General features: G+C 38.0%; 1 protein-coding gene across 1 annotated transcript in view; it reads left to right on the top strand.

Annotated features, from left to right (window-relative positions):
- Nucleotides 1–665: 665 nt before the first annotated feature.
- The window catches only part of LOC132487161 (dual specificity protein kinase CLK4-like), a 35,833-nt gene continuing 16,119 nt past the window's right edge, over nt 666–20,379 (top strand). Inside the window, exons 1-2 of the mRNA XM_060094915.1 lie at nt 666–795; nt 16,778–16,938. Of these exons, the coding sequence (XP_059950898.1) occupies nt 16,778–16,938 (161 nt within the window). The 5' untranslated portion in view covers nt 666–795. The remainder of the gene's footprint in view (nt 796–16,777; nt 16,939–20,379) is intronic.

The raw sequence follows: 20,379 nt of genomic DNA, 5'->3' as shown, positions 1-20,379 counted from the left end.
TTCAGAGAGAAATGGGGTGAGGAGATTTTCAGGGGGAAAGGGAAGTTCAGCGAGGGAGTTAGTGTGGAGGAACTGAGGGTACAGAGGAGGAATAGGCAGTATAAAGGGGAAGGAAAAAGATGGCCCTGAAGGCAGGGCCTGAGCACAAGGTCCCAGAGGAGGGGAACAAGATGGCGCTAAAGGCAGAGCCTGAGACAAAGAGGCTGCAGAAGAAGAACGTGAGGCTTCAGAAGCTATTTTTTCCTTCTTTAATCATTTGTTTGCCTCAATTAATCTTAAAATCTTAGTTTGCAGAGAGGCAATTATAGGCCCCTGATAACATTTGGAAACCTCAGAATACCAATAAAAATAAGTGCTTTGTTCAGTTTTAGAAGTTTTATAGGTAAGGTTCTTCAGTAGGGTTTTAAGAAAGGTAAGTTTGGGGATTTCAAATGTTTCCCGTAATTGCCTTTGGTCATTTCACAATATATACTTGTAGCAATCATCACATTGTACAACTTAAACTTACATGATGTTATATGTCAATTATATCTCAATAAAGCTGGAAAAACTATATAAGTTACATGTTTAAATGATAATTTGATATATTGGATTAAATAAAACAATTTAATATTAATTTTACCTGTTCTTTTTATGTTTTAAACATAAATATTAGAAAAATTTTAATTATACTCCTGAAGAGTTTCCAGAAGAGCAGATAGAAGACCTTGACAAATCCTTTCTGCAAAAGAAGCAACTAAAAAACTGATGAATTACAAGAAACAACCATTTCAGAACTCTGGAAATTAACTAAAGGTACGCAAGTTGAGAAACATTTATTCAAGAAAAACTACTGAGACTCGGTAAGAACAATAGGGTCTGTGACATTTTAACTTGGAACTTGTTCCATCCTCACTTTCCCCGACTCAGCAACATGGTATTATAGACCTTGCTGGTGCCAGAAGGGATTGATATGATTTGGAGTTCTAAGGAAAAGCCCCATGTCCACAGCTCTGTTAAAAACAATAGTGCTTGGTAGCAAACAGTCAAAGGCCAACACGGAAGCTGCCTAAGGCTGTAGTAACAATTGGGGCAAGCAACAGACCGGCCAAAAGTTTAAAATGAAGGGAATAAGACAGTTCAAATAAGGATATGAAAACTGACTTTTTCCTGCTGATTTGGAACGCTGTGCACATGGGTAGGCCTACATTCACACACAGGAAACACCAGAGAGGACCCCAGTCTACTGTTCATATCTGACTGACATTTAGACCCTGTGCAAGCAAGAAGTGAAAGACCAGGCAGACTTGTTAACTCCCTGAATTTTGAATGCATTCCCTAACCCATACATAGATCACCTTTGCACTGAATGGAAGCCTAACCAACTCAAAGTGATAGAGTAGGATAATTAAATCGTTATTTTGAATATCCCACTGGAGGATTGAAGACAGAGAGAGAATTTTAAGGGAGTCTGCAAGACTGTTGTAAGCTAATGACCATGCAAGAAAAGAATCCAGTAACCTAGCAACAATCTACACTACTTGAAGGAAGACCAGGCACATTCAAGCACCAGGCACACTCAAGCCACAAGTCCTGATAATTAAAATGCAAGACAGTAGATATGGGTTCTGAATCTTGTTACATGAATTCAGGGAGTTAATGGTTCTTGAAGAGTAGCATTTCTGCATGTGGCCAAGGCAGGAATATAGGTGAAAGGGGAAAAAAACTAGGTGAAAGGGGACATTATACTGAAACCTGATATGAAGTACCATATTTTAGTATATGTTACCACCTCTCTGCTAATATACATATGTTTAAATAGTACCATGACAGTCCCATTTAGACCATATAGGGCCAAAGGAGGAACTAATGATGTAAGCCTTGATATCTACCACAAAATGAGGAAGAAGGTGATCTTCTCCCCTCCCCACGTTTTCTTTGATTATAAAAACATAGCCTGCTTTGTTCTTGGGGCTGCTGTGCTCCCTTGCCTGCCCATTTGTATCTCTCACAAGCATCCTATGGTAATAAGCTCACTCTGCCTATCACTTTGCCTCACACTGAATTCTTTCTGCATTGAGAAAAAAGAACCTGAGCTGCAATAAGTCCTGACACCAGGTGAGTAGTTTCAATTAAAAGACAGTGGGTGTGAGTCCTCTCCTAAGTTAGGGATCATGGGTTCAAGTCCCAATCTGAATTTTGGCTGAGTTCGAGTCACATTCAAGAAGGAGTGTGGTTTCAGCAGCATTCAATCTGACTGACTACTAAGCTATGCTGACCCAAGGTAATCCCTAGGAAGCCAGAAATGACAACAACCCCAGGAGGTGGTATCAGAACAATATATTGTCTAAAATGTCCAGTTTTCAACAACAACAAAAATAAGATGTGCAGATAAACTGGAAAGTGTGGCTATACACAGGATAAAAAGGCAGTCAATAGAAACTGTCCCTAAGGAAGCCCAGATATTGGATGCAATTCATAGAGACATCAAATACGTATTAGAAATATGTTTAAAGAACTAAGTGAACTAAGTGAAACCATATTTAAAGAGTTAAATGAAAGCTTGACAAAAATTCACACACACACACACACGACCAAATAGAAATTCTGGAGTTGAGAAGTAAAATAACTGAAATGAAAATTTTACTAGAGGGTCTCAACAGCACAATTGAGGCTGCAGAAGAAAGGATCAGCTGAATTTGGTGTAGATCAATGTAGATTATTCAGTCTAAAGAACAGAAAGTTAAGGGATGAAAAAAAAAATAATGAATGGAGTCTCAGAGACTTGTAGGATACCATTCAGCATATCAACCAACGTGTAATGAAAGTCCCAGAGGAGAAGCAAGAGAAAAAAGGGCAGAAAAAATATTTGAAGAAATAATGGTTGAAATTTCTCAATCTGATGAAAAACGTGAATCTACACACCCAAGAAGTCAATGAAATTCAAATAGGATATAATCAATGTTACAACACTTTGACACATCACAGTCAGACTGCCAAAGGACAAAGAGAGAATCTTGAAAGTATGTGGAGTATCTTTTGATGTGCTTCTCAGTCATTTGTATATCTTCCTTGGAAAAAATGTCTATTCAGATCCTTCACCCATTTTTAAATTGGGTTCTTTGCCTTTTTATTATTGAGTTGTAAGAGTTCTTTACATATTCTATATACAATGCCCTTATCAGATATATAATCTACCAATATTTTCTTCCATTATGAGATTGCCTTTTCACTTTCTTGATAGTGTCCTTTGAAGCACAAATGCTTTTAGTTTTGATGAAGCCCAATTTATTTTCTTTTATTGCTTATTCTTTTGATGTCATGTCTAAGGATATATTGCCAAATCTTAGATCCTGAAGATATACCCCCATGTTTTCTTTTAAGAGTGTTATAGATTTAGCTCTTAGCATTTAGGTCTTTGATACATTTTGTGTTAATTTTTGTATAAGTTATGAGGTAAAGGTCCAATTATATTCTTTTACATGTGGTAATCTAGTTGTTCCAACATCACTTATTGAAAAAATTACTCTTTCTCTATTGAATGGCCTTGATGCCCTTGTCAAAAATCAGTTGAGTATGGACCTATGAGCTTCTGAATGCTCAGTTCTATTCTACTGTTTTAGATATCTACCTGTATGCCTTTACCCTTCCCCCATCTTCATTACCATTGCTTTGTAGTAAGTTTTTATATGGAGAAATATGGATCCTCCAACTTTTTTTCAGGCTTGTTTTGGCTATTCAAGGTCCCTTGCAATTCTACATGAATTATAGGAACAGCCTGTCAGTCTCTACAAAGAAGCCAGCTGGGATTTTGATGCGGATTCCATTGCATCATTAGATTAATTTGGGGAGTACTGTCATCTTAACAATACTGTTCATCTTCTGATGAACATGAGATATTTTTCCATTTATTTAGACCCTCTAATTTCTTTCAATGATATTTTGTTATTTTCAGTATACAAGTTTTCCACTGTTTTTGTGAAATTTGCACCTAAGAATTTGATTCCTTTCAATGTTATCATATATTGAACTGTTTTCTTATTTTCATTGTTAGATTATTCATTTAAAGTGCATAGAAATATAATTGATTTTTATTTATTGATCTTGTATCCTATGACCTTGCTGGACTCATTTATTAGTTTTAATAATGCTTTATTGGATTCCTTGAGATTTTCTGTACATAATTTCATGTCATCTGTGAATGGATATAGTTTTACTTCTTCTTATTCAATACCGATGCCTTTTATAACTTTTTCCTGTCTAAATTGCCCTGACTAGAACATTCAGTACAATGCTGAAGGAAAATGATGTGCACAGACATTCTTGTCTTGTTCCTGACATTAGGTAGAAATCATCCAGTCATTTACCATTCAGTATCATGTTAACCATGAATTTTCATAGGTGCTCTTTATCAGGCTGAGGATGCTTCCCTTTATTCATAGTTTCCTTCTATTTATTTATTTATTTATTTATTTATTTATTGTTGCATTTGGTCTTCATTGCTGCTCGCGGGCTTTCTCTAGTTGTGGCTAGTGGGGGTAACTCTTCATTGTGTTGTGCAGTCTTCTCATTGCAGTGGCTTCTCTTGTTGTGGAGCATGGGCTCTAGGCACATGACCTTCAGTAGTTGTGGCTCACGGGCTCTAGAGCGCAGGCTTAATGGTTATGGTGCATGGGCTTAGTTGCTCTACAGCATGTGGGATCTTCCCGGACCAGGACTGGAACCCATGTCTCCTGAATTGGCAGGCAGATTTTTAACCACTGCACCACAATGGAAGCTGTATTCATAGTTTCTTGAGTGCTTTTATCACATTGAATTTTGTCAAATGCCTGTGTCTACTGAAATGATTAAGTGGTTTCTATCTTTCACTCTATTGATATGATGCATACCCTTTTCTCCTCAAATAATTTGAAAAACAATTGCATAAAACAATAATTATAGTGCTCACTTCAGCAGCACATATCCTGAAACAATTATAAAACATTGTGGGGCTCATAATGTTAAAGATATACTTTACATGAAAATAGCACAAAGGAGGGGGTAGGAAGAGAAACATATTTGAACAGTTTCTGTGTAATATTGGAATTAAGTTAACATTAATCTGAAATTGTTTTTTTAAGTTAAAATGCATATTTTATTCCTCACTTGAAAATATCTGTTTAACACAAAAGAAGAAAGTAAAAGAGGACAGAGGCACAAAAAAGTTATGAGATATATCCAAAACAAATACCAGGAACACCCCACCCCCACCCCAGTCAAAGCCTCCGCCAGGCAGCACAGGTCCTGGCGGCCTGCGTGCTGCCCCCGACAAAGCCTCCTTTGGCCATGCAGGCCCCAGTGGGCTGTGCGCCATCCCCCTCCAAAGCCTCCTTTGGCCATGCAGGTCCCAGTGGGTTGTGCCATCCCCTGTGGCCATGCCCATGGAAGCCAGTGCCCCAGATGGCTTACACTAGCACACATGCTCCAGGCCAGCTTCAGGAGCAGAAGCTGGTGAGAGGAACACACACAGAGGTGGGTCCGACAAAGCAGGTCCAGAGACCTACCTAGATGTCTTGGAGGGCCTCCTGGGGAGTCAGGGGTTGACTGTAGCTCTCTGTGGGGGCAAGGACAATAATAGCGGAGGCATCAGGGAAATTTTTACTTTTTAAATTTTTTTATCTTTTAATTTTATTTTTTACTTTTCTTTTTAAAATTCATTTATTTCTAATTTTTTTGAGCATAATCATATAACACTTTTAATAAAGGCAAATAATATAAGAAAACAGGAGAAAGATAATTCAAAGAAACATACAGGAAAAAGCTTCCCAATGTTCTTATTTGCCTGAAGACATGATTCATCATCTCTGAATGAAACTGCTATTATTTGTGATGATGTACGTGTGTTGAAATTTGGTTTCAGAAGAGCTCAGGCAGAAGTTTCCTGCAGAGTCTAGTCACATAGTGAAGATAGGATATCTAACTGATTAACTCAAGTGAAAGTTATCAATAAACAAATTAGTCATATGTTCGACTCAGGAATCCTTTTTTTTTTACAACTTTATTGGAGTATAATTGCTTCACAATGGTGTATTAGTTTCTGCTTTATAACAAAGTGAATCAGTTATACATATACATATGTTCCCATATCCCTTCCCTCTTGCGTCTCCCTCCCTCCCACCCTCCCTATCCCACCCCTCCAGGCGGTCACAAAGCACGGAGCTGATCTCCCTGTGCTATGCGACTGCTACCCACTAGCTATCTACCTTATGTTTGGTAGTGTATATATGTCCATGCCACTCTCTCACTTTGTCCCAGCTTACCCTTCACCCTCCCCATATACTCAAGTCAATTCTCAAGTAAGTCTGTGTCTTTATTCCTGTCTTACCCCTAGGTTCTTCATGACATTTTTTTTTCTTAAATTCCATATATATGTGTTAGCATACGGTATTTGTCTTTCACTTTCTAACTTACTTCACTCTGTATGACAGACTCTAGGTCTATCCACCTCATTACAAATAGCTCAATTTCATTTCTTTTTATGGCTGAGTAATATTCCATTGTATATATGTGCCACATCTTCTTTATCCATTCATCGGATGATGGACACTTAGGTTGTTTCCATATCTGGGCTATTGTAAATAGAGCTGCAATGAACATTTTGGTACATGACTCTTTTTGAATTATGGTTTTCTCAGGGTATATGCCCAGTAGTGGGATTGCTGGGTCATATGGTAGTTCTATTTGTAGTTTTTTAAGGAACCTCCATACTGTTCTCCATAGTGGCTATACCAATTCACATTCCCACCAGCAGTGCAAGAGTGTTCCCTCTTCTCCACACCCTCTCCAGCATTTATTGTTTCTAGATGTTTTGATGATGGCCATTGTGACTGGTGTGAGATGATATCTCATTGTAGTTTTGATTTGCATTTCTCTAATGATTAATGATGTTGAGTATTCTTTCATGTGTTTGTTGGCAGTCTGTATATCTTCTTTGGAGAAATGTCTATTTAGGTCTTCTGACCATTTTTGGATTGTATTGTTTGTTTTTTTGTTATTGAGCTGCATGAGCTGCTTATAAATTTTGGAGATTAATCCTTTGTCAGTTGCTTCATTTGCAAATATTTTCTCCCATTCTGAGGGTTGTCTTTTGGTCTAGTTTATGGTTTCCTTTGCTGTGCAAAAGCTTTGAAGTTTCATTAGGTACAATTTGTTTATTTTTGCTTTTATTTCCATTTCTCTAGGAGGTGGGTCAAAAAGGATCTTGCTGTGATTTATGTCTTAGAGTTTTCTGCCTATGTTTTCCTCTAAGAGTTTGATAGTTTCTGGTCTTACATTTAGATCTTTAATCCATTTTGAGCTTATTTTTGTGTATGGTGTTAGAGAGTTAAGTGTCAAGACAGTTTTTAAGAGGGACCTCATAAAAATGGAAAAGAATTTCTCATTTGACGTAGATAATTTTTATGAAATTTGCCATGACTATCTTTTGAAATGGATTTTATTACTTGAAAAACTTTATTTTTTTTTACCTACAGTTTGATGAAGAGATGCTAAGTAATACTGAAGAATGGAAAGATAGTATTATGCACTTCAACAAATCAAATTGGAAGGTCAATTCTCAGTTACCAATTTTATGCCAACACATGTTCAGTATAGTGGGTCATAATGCTGATTATGAGAGTCTTTTTTCACTAAAGAATAGTAGTGGACAAAAGAATGAAATAAGGGTCTTCCCTGGCCATCCAGTGGTTAAGACTTCCCCTTGCAATTCAAGGGATGCAGGTTCAATTCTTGGTCGGGGAGCTATGATCCTACATGCCTTGCAGCCAAAAAAAAAAAAAAAAAAAAAAAGAAGCATTATGGTAACAAATTCAATAAAGACTTTAAAAATGGTCCAGATTAAAAAAACTTAAAAAAATGAAAGGTTATGTACAATTTAAATGGAACACAGATTATAACTGCATTAAATGGATAAGCAAATTCTACAAAACCAGGAACTGTTGAGATCCAAACCATCAGGGAAACATAATTAAAGAGATGTAATTTAGATATGTAGAGTTTGTTTCAGATAAATAATAAATTATTTTGTAGTAGAACTATGTCCCATGTAATGTTTCTTTTATTTTAATATATGTAGTTGATTCTCATTATTTGCAGGAATTAGGTTTTATAACGTTGATGAAAACACTGAATTGGTGACTAGTTACTCATCACTCCTAGGAGAAATAAGGTTGTGTTTCTGTGAGCCTCTGGTTCACAATACTTTCATCAGCCAATCAGCCCATAATTTTTGAAATGTGGTTTTCTGTTTACAAATACCTCATCTAGGTCTTCCCTGGTGGTGCAGTGGTTGAGAGTCCGCCTGCCGATGCAGGGGACACGGGTTCATGCCCTGGTTTGGGAGGATCCCACATGCTGCGGAGCGGGTGGGCCCATAAGCCATAGCCGCTGGGCCTGCATGTCTGGAGCCTGTGCTCCACAACGGGAGTGGCCACAACATTGAGAGGCTGGCGTACAGAACAACAAGCAAACAAACAAACAAAAACAAACAAAAACAAACAAACCTTATCTAATATACCTTGTTGATTGATTAACATTCACCTCATGACCAAAAGCACTATTACTCATGTCTGAATGAAGCTTATCTAACATTCATATTTTCTCCATAAGGTGCATGATAACTTTCTTGCTTTTAGAAACACTACATAGCACTTCAGCACTACACTTAGTGGCCATTTTAAACAGGGAAGCCGCCAAGAAAAAACACAAAAATGTACTATTAAATAGACTGTGAAAAAGGCACTTCTTTTCAGTATGAGAACTGGAAAAGAAGGCAGAGCATTGCCTTGCTTGACTTCAGCTGGGAATGTACACATTGAGAAATTTTTTGCTGCTCTGCTCATGCCCATGAATAAGCATGAAGGCACTATGAGTATTGATTTGGGGGGTTACAAATAAATTTTAATGAGTAGCTGAATCCACCAATAATGAGGATTGGTTATATATAAGTATTAATTGGTATGGACCTATTTCCACAATACATTGAGAAGAAAAGTTACAACATGAAACCTAACTAAAACTTTGGAAGCATTACCTTTACAAACAAGAATAAGGCAAGGATGTCCCTTATTGTTGCTTCTAGGAGAGAGAAGGTGGTGAAACAGAATAAAGAACATAGCTCTTTGGGTCCAGGAAAAAACTCTCACTGGTGGTGAACTGGAATGAGATTCAGATGGAGGTGAAACATCGGCTTATGCAATAGCTGGAGGCACTTGAATAGTATGGGGACAATTGCAGTTGTAAGAGTTATTGAGTTGTTTACCTTTGGTCAGTTGTTTTAAAAGCTCTGAAAAAGGAAACTGAGAAGATCAGGTCAGCCAGCTGTCAACTTAAGGCACACTATTGAGTCAGCTGTCTCCTGTAGCCACAGGGAAGACTGTGTTGAAAATTAGACCCAGGGCAACAAAGCTACAAAGTAAACTGAGTGCATAGCCTAAATGGTCTCCTAGCCTAAAGTTCAGAAGTCTGAGAAGCACATCTCTAGTGTATTTAATATATTGTCCTTCCAGTCTACTCTCAAACCTTTATTTCAATATATACGTATCCTCGAAAACATGTGGTGTAGTTGCAGTTTTAAGATATCTGCCTAAATGATATTGTTTTATAAATCACATTTTCTTCTTCATTCAACATTAACTTTTTAGGTCTATTTATATTGCTATATGTCAATTTAGCATAAATTTAGCAAAATTGTTCATTGCTTTTAACTAATGTGTAGTATATATCCATTTTACTTATATCCATCCCCCTAGTTGAGTCCTAAGGAGATGAAAGCCAGTAAGAAATTATGTGTGATAAGAAATGATTGGGACCTTCAGAATTGTGAATTCTGATACAAAATTTCAGTTCTTTTTGTTTCTGTGCTGTACCCACCCTCTGGTATTCTCAAAATTTTAAGCCTATTCCTCATAAAAGCTACCTAGTCTTTGGAGAATCAAGGAGAAGTCTGTGTCAATACTTGGTACAAAATGTTACGAAGCAAGGACAGCAACTGCAGATGAGATGGTATAAGGGAACTGAGGGATAGAGCCAGGAATGGGAATTTAGAGTGAGAGGTGACAGGAAGCCACCAGAGAAGTTAACACCTCTATAGAAATCATCAGAATACTCTGAAGGATACTGTACTTCCTACAATTACATGAAATAGAAGCTTGATATTTATACATTAAAATAAAAGTTAACCCCAGAAGATTTGGAGGCAAATATATATTACATGTTTTCATATGCTTATGTAGGATTCTACAATATTCATAGGAAATATAGAACTTAGGTATTTACTTAGGCAAATATATTTTCCCTTCAGTGGTTTCACTGGATGGTTGATAGTTGAGACTATTGGTAGCAGGTGTTGAGAAACTAATTTATTAACCTAGTTCCAAAGCCCTTTCATTAGAGGTAGTGAAAATTGACAAGGAGATTGGAAAGATCAGCTTATCCTATTCCCAAAAGAACCTCTGAATTAAATCACTCCTGGCATCCCTCCACTCCCCACCTTTGATACACTGCAAAGTGCACTGTGTATCAGGGAATGTTTCTGGCACTTTTTGATGATTGGATCCTGCTTCATGGTGTGCTGTGTGAATCTCCTTACAACCAGTCTCAGGAAATATTGGAGAAACCTGGGATGTTATCCATCTTAGGCAGCATGGGATGCACGGGAGACCCTTTGTGACTTGCTGTTGAACAGTGAATAAGGCACCCTGGGACCTTTGATGACCTTGATGTGCTGGAGATAAACTGAGTCATTGTTTCATCATGAGGAGCCCTTGATGATATATCACCTTGAAAAGTGCTTTTTTTATGACGAACTCCTTTGATCTTGCTGAAAGATGAACTCAGCCTGGTTTCCCTAATGACTAAGTAAAGTAAGTTGCTTTGTACTTTGCTGTATGAGTTGAAGCAGCCAGTAGAGTGGGTTAAACACAAGAGCTTGGGAGCAAGTAAGTCCTGAGATTGAATCTCAGTTCTGGTACTTGATAACTTGACTGCAAGCAAGTAACCAATGATCACTTTACAGTGTTGCTTAGATTATTAAATGAGATCATGTATACAAAGTAGTTAGCACATAATGAGTATTTAATTGATAGCTAAAAACACAAAAAAATCTAATTAAATACAGATTAGTAATTATCAGTATTAGCAACTTAGAAATTATAAACTCAAAAAGGTTTATAGCTTTGTAACGGTTTCTCCATATAGCTGACAATCTTTTTTTAAACATAATTTAAACAAAAATTTAGACTTTTACTCTGGAACTCTGCTTTCAGAGATGACTGTTTCCTATGTCTGAAGTTAAACTTGTAGAATATCTGTGCTCAAATATATTATAAGAATGTTCCTCTGGTTGCTCTTCAAAGCTAAGATATTCTTTATATATGGTTTAACTTAAGGTTTTCTTAGACATACTTGTTCTTGTGTTGAGATGAACTTACCAGATTAGACAGTTTTTCTGGTGTTAGTAGTAGATTCTGAGAAATTAGACAGACTTTTTATTAAATCCTCTGACACAAAGTATTCATTTTCCAGGTAACTGACTTAATAGAAAGGGTTAAGGTGCCAGGTAAGATTATTAAGCCAACTGGCCCAGGGATTCTGGGAGTAAATTTCAACCTTTGATTTAATCCAACTTAACCCAACTGAGCAAAACAACCAAAAGCAGCTTCCATAAACAACCTACAAATATGTACTGGGTTGTAGCCACTGAGATACCAAAGATAATATAAATCAGGTCCTTGTCTCCAGTCAAAGCACATAAGCCACAGAGAGTAAATAGGAGCACCATACCTGTCGACCTCCTCCTGATCATGACACACTTTCAAATATTAGACCTTAATATTTAAGTGGCAGACAAACTTAAATATTCAAAATGACACTAAAGTAAGATAACAGCAACTACAAAGCAGACTCCACTACTGGGTAACGTTGTTTTGTGATGTCTATAAATCCCTCTGTAGGGGGCCTTTCCACTTGGCTGTCTTTTAACTTTATATTGTTGTTTGAGCAAAACTGTGCACTGTCCTGACCACATTCTCTTTTAGCCTCACAAGACAAAGATCCTTCATGTGCCAGGAAAAAAGGGGAACTTTTCTTTGCTGCCAGCTTAATTTATGCCTCTATGTGCCTCAAGCTGAGTCCCACTTTACCTTGCAAGATGGCCCAGTCTACTCAGATAAACATTCCAGCTGATAGATGTCCCTGAAATAGTAGGTGTAATCAATTGTAGAACCAATACATTTCACACTATGGGCAAAATTGGTCATCATATTTTGGTGGTTCCAGGCACACCAGTGTGCCTTGGCCAACTGATTAAGGACCTCATCTCTAACCAGAGTAGTCAAGAGCAGGGAGATGGGTGGGAACTCATGTAGTCAGAGATAGCATCTTAGAGACAGACCTCAAAGGATGGGTAAGATTTACAATTGTAGATGCATAAATGGTGGCTATTCCAGGTGAGGAGAATAACGTCTGTTTCATTCTACAGCATAAAGAATTTTCACTTCCAATTTTCCAATTATCTTTTCAACTTCACTTCTTCACTTCTTAACATGGGGTACAATCTCCATAACAATTCAATTTATCCAAAGTAGGTGGCAGAAGTTTTCTACAATATTATATCTTGAAATGACAGGGCCCTCCTTTCACCTAACAAGGTACAAGGTACAAACCCACATGTTATTGGATTTATGCCTGCAAGAGTCCAATCGTGCCCTCCCAAATCTGATTTCTGACTTTCTCTTTTATCCATCGAATGTTTGTCAGAACACAAAATCCCCTTGACACTTTTCAGGACCAACCCTACCTGACTCCTTCCCAGCATTTGTCACTGTCAGCCTTTCCCTCATTTAAACCCTTCTCTCGCTTACTCTGACACCAAACTCTTGGTTCTCCTCTCCTGCTGATCATTCCTTCTCAGGCTCTTTTCCTCTGTCCCTTAAGTGCTCCCCAGGGCTCAGATTTTGGCCCTCTTCTCTCTTCTCACTCTACACGCTCACAACGGGAAACTGTCTGGGGATCCTTAGAACTGCGAAATACCTTATTTGAGGTAAGCAAGCCCCTTAACGGGGCTCACTAGCTCTCAGACATTACTCTGCATTGGTTAAATAAAACTGACTCACAGGAATAAATAATGGGGAAAAGTTTGTTAGGGAAACTTTCAGCTACTGAATCTGCCCAGGATGCAGGGACCACAACAAGAAAAATTTTGTAAGGAGTCTCAACTGAAACTTATTTTTTTTTTTTTGTTTTTATCAGGAACACAGGCCTTAAAAAGATAAGCACCTCTGAGCTTGTTTCCTAAGACATCTTATTTATCAGAATCCATTTTTAGACAGGACATTCCAAGCGGGCTGGACTACACAATCGCGTTCACTGAGCTAACCCCAGCACCAGCCTGGGCCTAGCACCGAGACGATTTGGGGTTTGTCTATTGCACGGTGGCTCTGCCTGACAGTTCAGCCGTGCTGTGGCCCACTGGGGCGGGAGAGCAGGAAACGGAGCCAAGGTTGGCTCTGCTGAGAGGTGCTGCACTCATAATAACTCCTCGAGTAGCAGCAGACACGTGCCACAGGCTTAAGTCATCTCTTCCCGACTTCACCCAGGTTCTCCCGCAATGAAAACAATCTAAGGAGTCGCCTCAACCACCGCCCATCTCGGGGACGGGACTGCTCCGCCCACACAGCAGCGTGGTGGAGGGCCGGGCGCGGCCCTGACGTCACACTTGGCCCCGCCCCTTAGGGGAGGGTCGTGAGCGCGTGAGCTCTGTTACATAGGCGCCTTCCTCCTATATAAGTGGTGCTAGAGGCCGACGGTGGGGTTGTGGGGAGACGGTTTTGCTGCCATTTTGTAGGGTGTTTGTCGCAGCGACAGGGAGAGAAGATGGCGGTTTGGTGACAGTTATTGGCCAAAGGGCCTTTTGCTTTTGAGGAGGTAAGGTTTCGGATAGGGTGTTCTGGGCTGGGCGGTTTCCCAATCTTTTAGGTCTCGAAAGCCAGGTGTCAGAAAAACGACGGGATTCGGAGCCTCGGCGACCAGGGTTTCTTCGGGGCACAGCTCTGCTCGTGGCATTTGAAACCTAAAGTTGCCCCGGTGTCATGGTAGATTTAAAATCCTAGGGTGGAAAGGCCTCGGCTCTGCCGCTGACTCGTCTCAGAGAGGCCAGGCCACTCATATCACGGCTCCTTAGGCCCGTGACCCGTCCCGCCCATCAGAGTGAGACCCTGCGAGAGCCTCCTGGGGCAAGTGTTGTCCTAGATCAAGCCTTACTCTGGGTCCCTGGCCTCGGCCGTTTGTAACATTCTGGGGTTTTCCGAGGTCAGGCTTCTGCCTCTGAGTGCGCCAAAGGCCCTGGCCAGGTGCCCTGGCGGAGAGGCGGGGGGTGGGGCCTGGGCATCCGAGGAACTGCTAGTTTGTGAGTCCAGGTGGTGGAATTTAGCTCGTGCTTCTGAGAGGTAAATACGGAGAGGCTCATCCTTTGTGCGAACTGGTTTTTTCCTAAAGTGGAGCATAGTATTGTTGCATCAGATGTGCATTTCTGATACTTTTGGATCATCCTGTCCTTGATTACTTAAGTAACAATGAAATGCTTATACTATTCTTAGCAAACAGTGCTCCAAACTGACCACATCAACCACCTGGTCTTACTTTATAGCTATCTTTGTATGATTGTGCTCCATACATACACCCACAGGCTTCTTGTTATCCATTACATACAGTACTCTTGGAGCCATCTAATCATAACTTTAACCTATATAGATATTTTTATATAGATAACGTCAAATTATCGGGTAATATAGGGTGTTAAAGTGCAGTAGAGAATCAGGTTTCTAAGATGGATATAAACATCTGATGTTTATTGTATCTGATGTTTTTATTGAAGGATGTCCAATGATTCTAACATGTAGGATTCTTTGTTAATAAGAAATAGTGTGATAATTCTAGAGAGTTTTTCTTTTTTTTTTTTTGTATGCAAAGGAACCTAATCTGTATAACCTGGATCTGGGATTCTTCTCTTGGCCTCCTGAGAAAATATTTCTGAAGAGTAGTGGTGGTGGTGGGGAACTGCTTCCTATCAGCTGAATTAAATTTAAAGTAATGAACTTGGCTAGAGAAATAAAAACCTTTGGCTCTCCCAAGATGCTTATTTTAATATTTGCATATTGATAACTGTGGTTATTTAAGAATTCTGCCTTGGTGAGCTAGTTATGGCCTACTGATAGTAGAAGGAAAAAAAAAACTGAAGCAGACACACATGTTTTGCAAAAAATGCATTGTAATAATCATGGTAATAAACCTCAGTCATCAGATGTTGTAATTTTGCTTGCTATGTTTTAAGAATGCTTGACTAAACAATTTTAAAGAGTTTCTATGTGGTTAAAATACAATTTGGGTAATTGAAGGGTTAGAAGAATTCCACTAGAAATATAATTTTTTTTGATGGCTTTTCTGATGGTCTTTTGGCTGAGGTTAGTTTGTAATGTCATTTATTTCAGTTTCCCATATTCAAATGACTATGTAAATCAGAATGCTCACTTATCAATTTCCAGTGAGAACCCTGACTAGAGTTTTAGGATTTTTGTTGGACCTAAGAATCAACAAGAGAAGTGAGTTAAAAGATCTAAATATTTGGTGGCTTTGGTCCCTGATGGCATGATACCTACATTTTCTTAGGGAATACCTCCCAGGAGATGCCTCATTTTAAAGTCTTTTAATTCATTTGAAATCTTTTAAATTTTTTACTTGAATTTGTTTGCTTGTTACTGAGTCATTTGGGCTAACTGAAGGAGGTTAACTAAGTTGGTTTTGCTCCCTTTTACCTGTTTTCAGCTCCTTGCTGAGTTGTGAACCTCACCCTCTTCAACAGTTTGGACATCACTGTTAAAAACTTAACTACTTTGTGAAAGAATTAAGATGGGAAGAGGCAGATAGGGATGACATTGTTAGAACACAGATCCTGATCCTGAATGGAACCTGTGAGGATGTAGATGGAGTCAAGGAATTGTCACAATTATCTGATTTCAGTGTGACCATATTCATCCTTATAGGTTCATTTCTTTAGTCACCCCAGATCTACAACAAATGTGTTTAATTTTAAGAATGGTTGCAGGATGATCTGAAAATAAACATTCATCTCCTATATTCTATCCCTAAGTGTTTCTCTGACTTCAGTTATTTGTATCACAGTATTTCAACAAAGCTGCATGACACTTGTGGTATTTGTTTTAAATTAGTTCACATTTAAAGTTAACATCAATAACTTAATAATTTGATTATATCAATAACTTAAGAGATTAGTAATAATTTACCATAGAAAGAAGGTAATGATAAAAATAAAACCAAAAAAGTTATTAATTTCTAGCTAGATATTGTTGTCTACTGAAGGCTGTAAGCCTGAATCCTGACTCTTTTTTTTTTTTCAATGGCAGTAGCAAGTGTTAGTTGAAGATATGCACCAAGCTGAGAATTTATCCAGAAGAATGGAAAGAAAATTTATTAAGGTTTCACAGTGTTATCATTTAGTACTAGGTGTGTATGTCACTTAGAATCATCTGACATACCAGTGGGATAGTGCCTCCATACACTATCCCTACGAACCATTACCATTACCTACGAAGATTTTAGGAACCTTTACCTATGAAGATTTTAGAACCTGTATGACCCCATGTGCTGGGGTATTTCTATTTGATTAATATTAATGTGAAATATTTTATTTACTAAATATAACCGTCTGTAAATTCCACAACTCACTTTTCATTTCCATTAACAGATGAGGCATTCCAAAAGAACTCACTGCCCTGACTGGGATAACAGAGAAAGCCTGGGACATGAAAGCTACAGTGGAAGTCACAAAAGGAAGAGGAGATCCCACAGTAGTACACAAGAGAACAGACATTGTAAACCACATCACCAGCTTAAAGAATATTATTGGTAAATTATGCTTGAACTAGTACCATTTTAACACTAATAGTTTTATTGACTTGTCATTAGCTTATATAGCTTTCATCTGTCAGATTGTTTTATAAATCAGTCAACAAATACTCATTCAGAAAATATTTACTGAGTGCCTATTATATGCTAGACACTGCTGTGAATAGAACAGAGTTCCTACTCTCACATATCTGTGTCCATTTGGGAGCTGTAGGAGACAGTTGATGGAGTCCCAGCTGCCAGTAATATAGTTGTGGGAAATGAGACACACGAAAGTTAAGTAAGCGATTAAAGGACCTGTGAGTGCCTTTAACTTGTATGTAGTAGGGAGAGCTGTACATTGGGGCACTTATTTAGGGTTCCACAAATGAGAGCTAATGAAGGGTGGGGAAGGGTTCATCCAGATGAGAAAAATAGCATGTGGTGTGTGAGAATGTTAAAGTGTGTTGGGGATTAGTTGCTTATACTGTATTCTACAGGTTATATTTGTAGATAAGGCCAGTGGATATGTTTGGGATTTTTAGAAGCTTGGCTGTTGTAAGAAGGGCCTCAATAAAAATTTCCAATGGCATGTGTCCTGTTCTGTTGTATTCTTACCAGTGTAAAATTTGGAGGTACTACGTTTATATAGAATTGAAGGAATTTTTCAAGTTCCTAAATGATTAAACAAAGCCTAGGTGAATAGAGTTTCTTTCATTCTGTCCTACGTTAATTTCCCTTTCTCATTTGTTTTTGTTGGTTCTATGTTTTCTCCTTGTTTTGTGCAGATGTTCCACTGGGACTGTTTGCCAGATTGCTTTCTAAATTAGCCAACTGGGGTTACTTTAAAAAACAGTATGTCATTTTTTTCCTTCTCCACGCCAAAACTGACTTGTTCTGTAGAACAGTGAGCTTGTTAATTAGTGCGGGCTAATCATTCTTCACACACTACCATATGGAGGGAAGAGGGAGAATCTATGCCGGGATTTCAATGACCTGAGCTAATTAATGTATTATACAAGAATATCTGTACCCTATATTAAGATAACTACAAAATACTCTGTAAGGCTTAACATATAATACTAACCATTCATGGATTTATTATGCATTGTATGTGTTGAAAGGAAGTGATATGAATGATGAACAGTTATTCATATTCATAACTAACCACATAAAGATGATACTGAGTCAGTGCAATAACCACTAGGCCAATAGTTTCTTCTTTGATATTGGCACCAGAGATGTCTGGTGGTAATTGCTCTCCGTAATCTGGAGTAATCTAATAGTCTTTTTCAAGATTCAAAACTTTATAACAGTGTTTTTTGTAAAATTATTGGAAAAAAATGAAAAATACAGAAGCATATAAAGAAGTTGCTCTTGGTAGGATGCTAGTCCCCCATTTGGATGTAAAGATATTTCTTATTATTTCTTCCGAAAAATACCGTTGTATACAAATCTTTGCCTCTGAATATTTCCTGAAAATAGGTTCTAAGAAGGGACAGTTTCAAGTGAAAGGGTGTGAACTCTTATAAGGCTCTTGCTACATATTCACATATTTTTCCACATATTTTTCTAGAAAGTTTGTACCAAGTTACACTCCCTACGACATGCTGTCACCAGTCTTGCCTATTTTGAAATGCCAAGAATAGTGTTTTCTTTTCATTTGAATGTTTAAATTTCTGCTGAATTTGTCCTCTGTCATGTGCTTATTGAACACTTGAATATTTTTTTAATTGAAGTCTAGTTGATTGTGAACATTATTTTTATATTCTTAGCCTATTTTTTCTATTAAAGTATATTTTTCTTATGATTTATCAGTGCTTTTATTGTATATCAATTATCTTACCTTTTTTCCTATATATTTCAGAGTGTCTTTTCTTTCTGATTTGTAAGTAGCCTGTGAATTGCTCCCTTCCTACAGGCTTAATCAATTAATTCTACACAGGAAGACTGATGTGGCTGTGAACACTGTGAACACATTTTATATCCTTAAATATCTTGTTGTAACATAGAGTATCAAGCCTTACACCAGTGATTCTCAAACTTTAGTGTGAATAGAATCACTTTGGAGGTATGTTTAAAATGCATATTACCAGATTATTCAGTGAATCTGACCTGGGGTCCAGGGATCTTCATTTTTAAAAATTCAGTATTTTGATATTGTTAATAAACAGACCACCCTTTGAGAAACACTGTTTTAAGCCCTTTAACCTGGCATGCAAGATTTTGGATGATCTGTTCCCAGCTTATTTATTTGCCTATGTTCCCCTATGTGAAAATTGCTCTTGCTGAAATTGTCTACTTACTATTTCCTAAGTAACATGTAGACAAACTCATCTCTAAACCATTCTGGCTAAAAGTACTCTATAAATGTAAGATGGTAATATGCCATTTTTCTTTCCTGGCATTTCTTCTACTTCCTACTTTGTCCAAATCCTGATGTCCCTATAAGACGAAACTCTTCCCTTCTTTTTCACGAAATCTTCCCTGATCATTTTAAGCATTTTGAGTTTTTTCTCCTAAGCACTCATATCCAGGCTTTCGGCATTTCCTGCATTGTTGAGTTTTGTTTTATTTTTGTGTGAGTAATCTCAAATTGAACAGTTATTTGTTGGCAGGGATTTTGCCTTATATATTTTTTATTTTCCACAGGACCTGTGTGGAAATAAAAACGAAAGCCCATAGCCTCATTAGTCTTGGCTCTTTTAAAGAACTACAGTGAAATATTCACTGGACATTCAGTGACTATTTTTAGAAATTCAATCAGTCTGTTCATCCTGTTCACTCTGTCCATATAGCCTTTATAATTCTGTAGACTTTGTTTATATAATCTCTAAGCCTTGGTTGTTGTAGGTTGAAGAGGTCCTCATTTTTTAGTTTATCCTCATACTATTACTTCACTCCATATTTGTTATTCTATAGATTATTTATGGATTATCAGCAGCTCTAATTTCATGCACTAGTTCAGCTAAGGATTATTAGTGTTAGAGTTTTCCGATACATTTTAGACTTTTATGGGAAGGATGCCTTACAGAATTAAACAGATGCCCTTTAGAGTATGGTAATTTCTAGTTTGACGTATTGTAGATCTCTCCCTTAACGGTTCCAAGCAACTGATCAGATCCCTGACTTAGACCCAGATTTAGACCCTAATATCCTGAGTTGTTTCTCCAATGGCTAGAACTTAAGGCTGACACTGGGGAAAGGGGGTTTCTGCATCTCCCCAGCCTGGATTTGATGCCAGCCCTGTTGCGTAGCAGTTTTAGAGATGCTTCTTTATTTTTGCATAAACCAGCCTCCTGAGAAAAAGAATGACAACATATTCTGGGAAAAAGAACGAGGTTAGTGAGGGCAGTCTAGTTAACATCTGTCACTCCATTGCTTGTCAGGATTCTTTTAGCTGGTGTGTCTGACTGGGCAGGTGTCCCCTCTCTCCCTCAGTGCTCCACGTGCATCCCTCTT

This window comes from Mesoplodon densirostris, chromosome 3, assembly GCF_025265405.1.
Source record: "Mesoplodon densirostris isolate mMesDen1 chromosome 3, mMesDen1 primary haplotype, whole genome shotgun sequence".
Classification (NCBI taxonomy): domain Eukaryota; kingdom Metazoa; phylum Chordata; class Mammalia; order Artiodactyla; family Ziphiidae; genus Mesoplodon; species Mesoplodon densirostris.
This window is presented reverse-complemented; position numbering and strand designations above follow the sequence as displayed.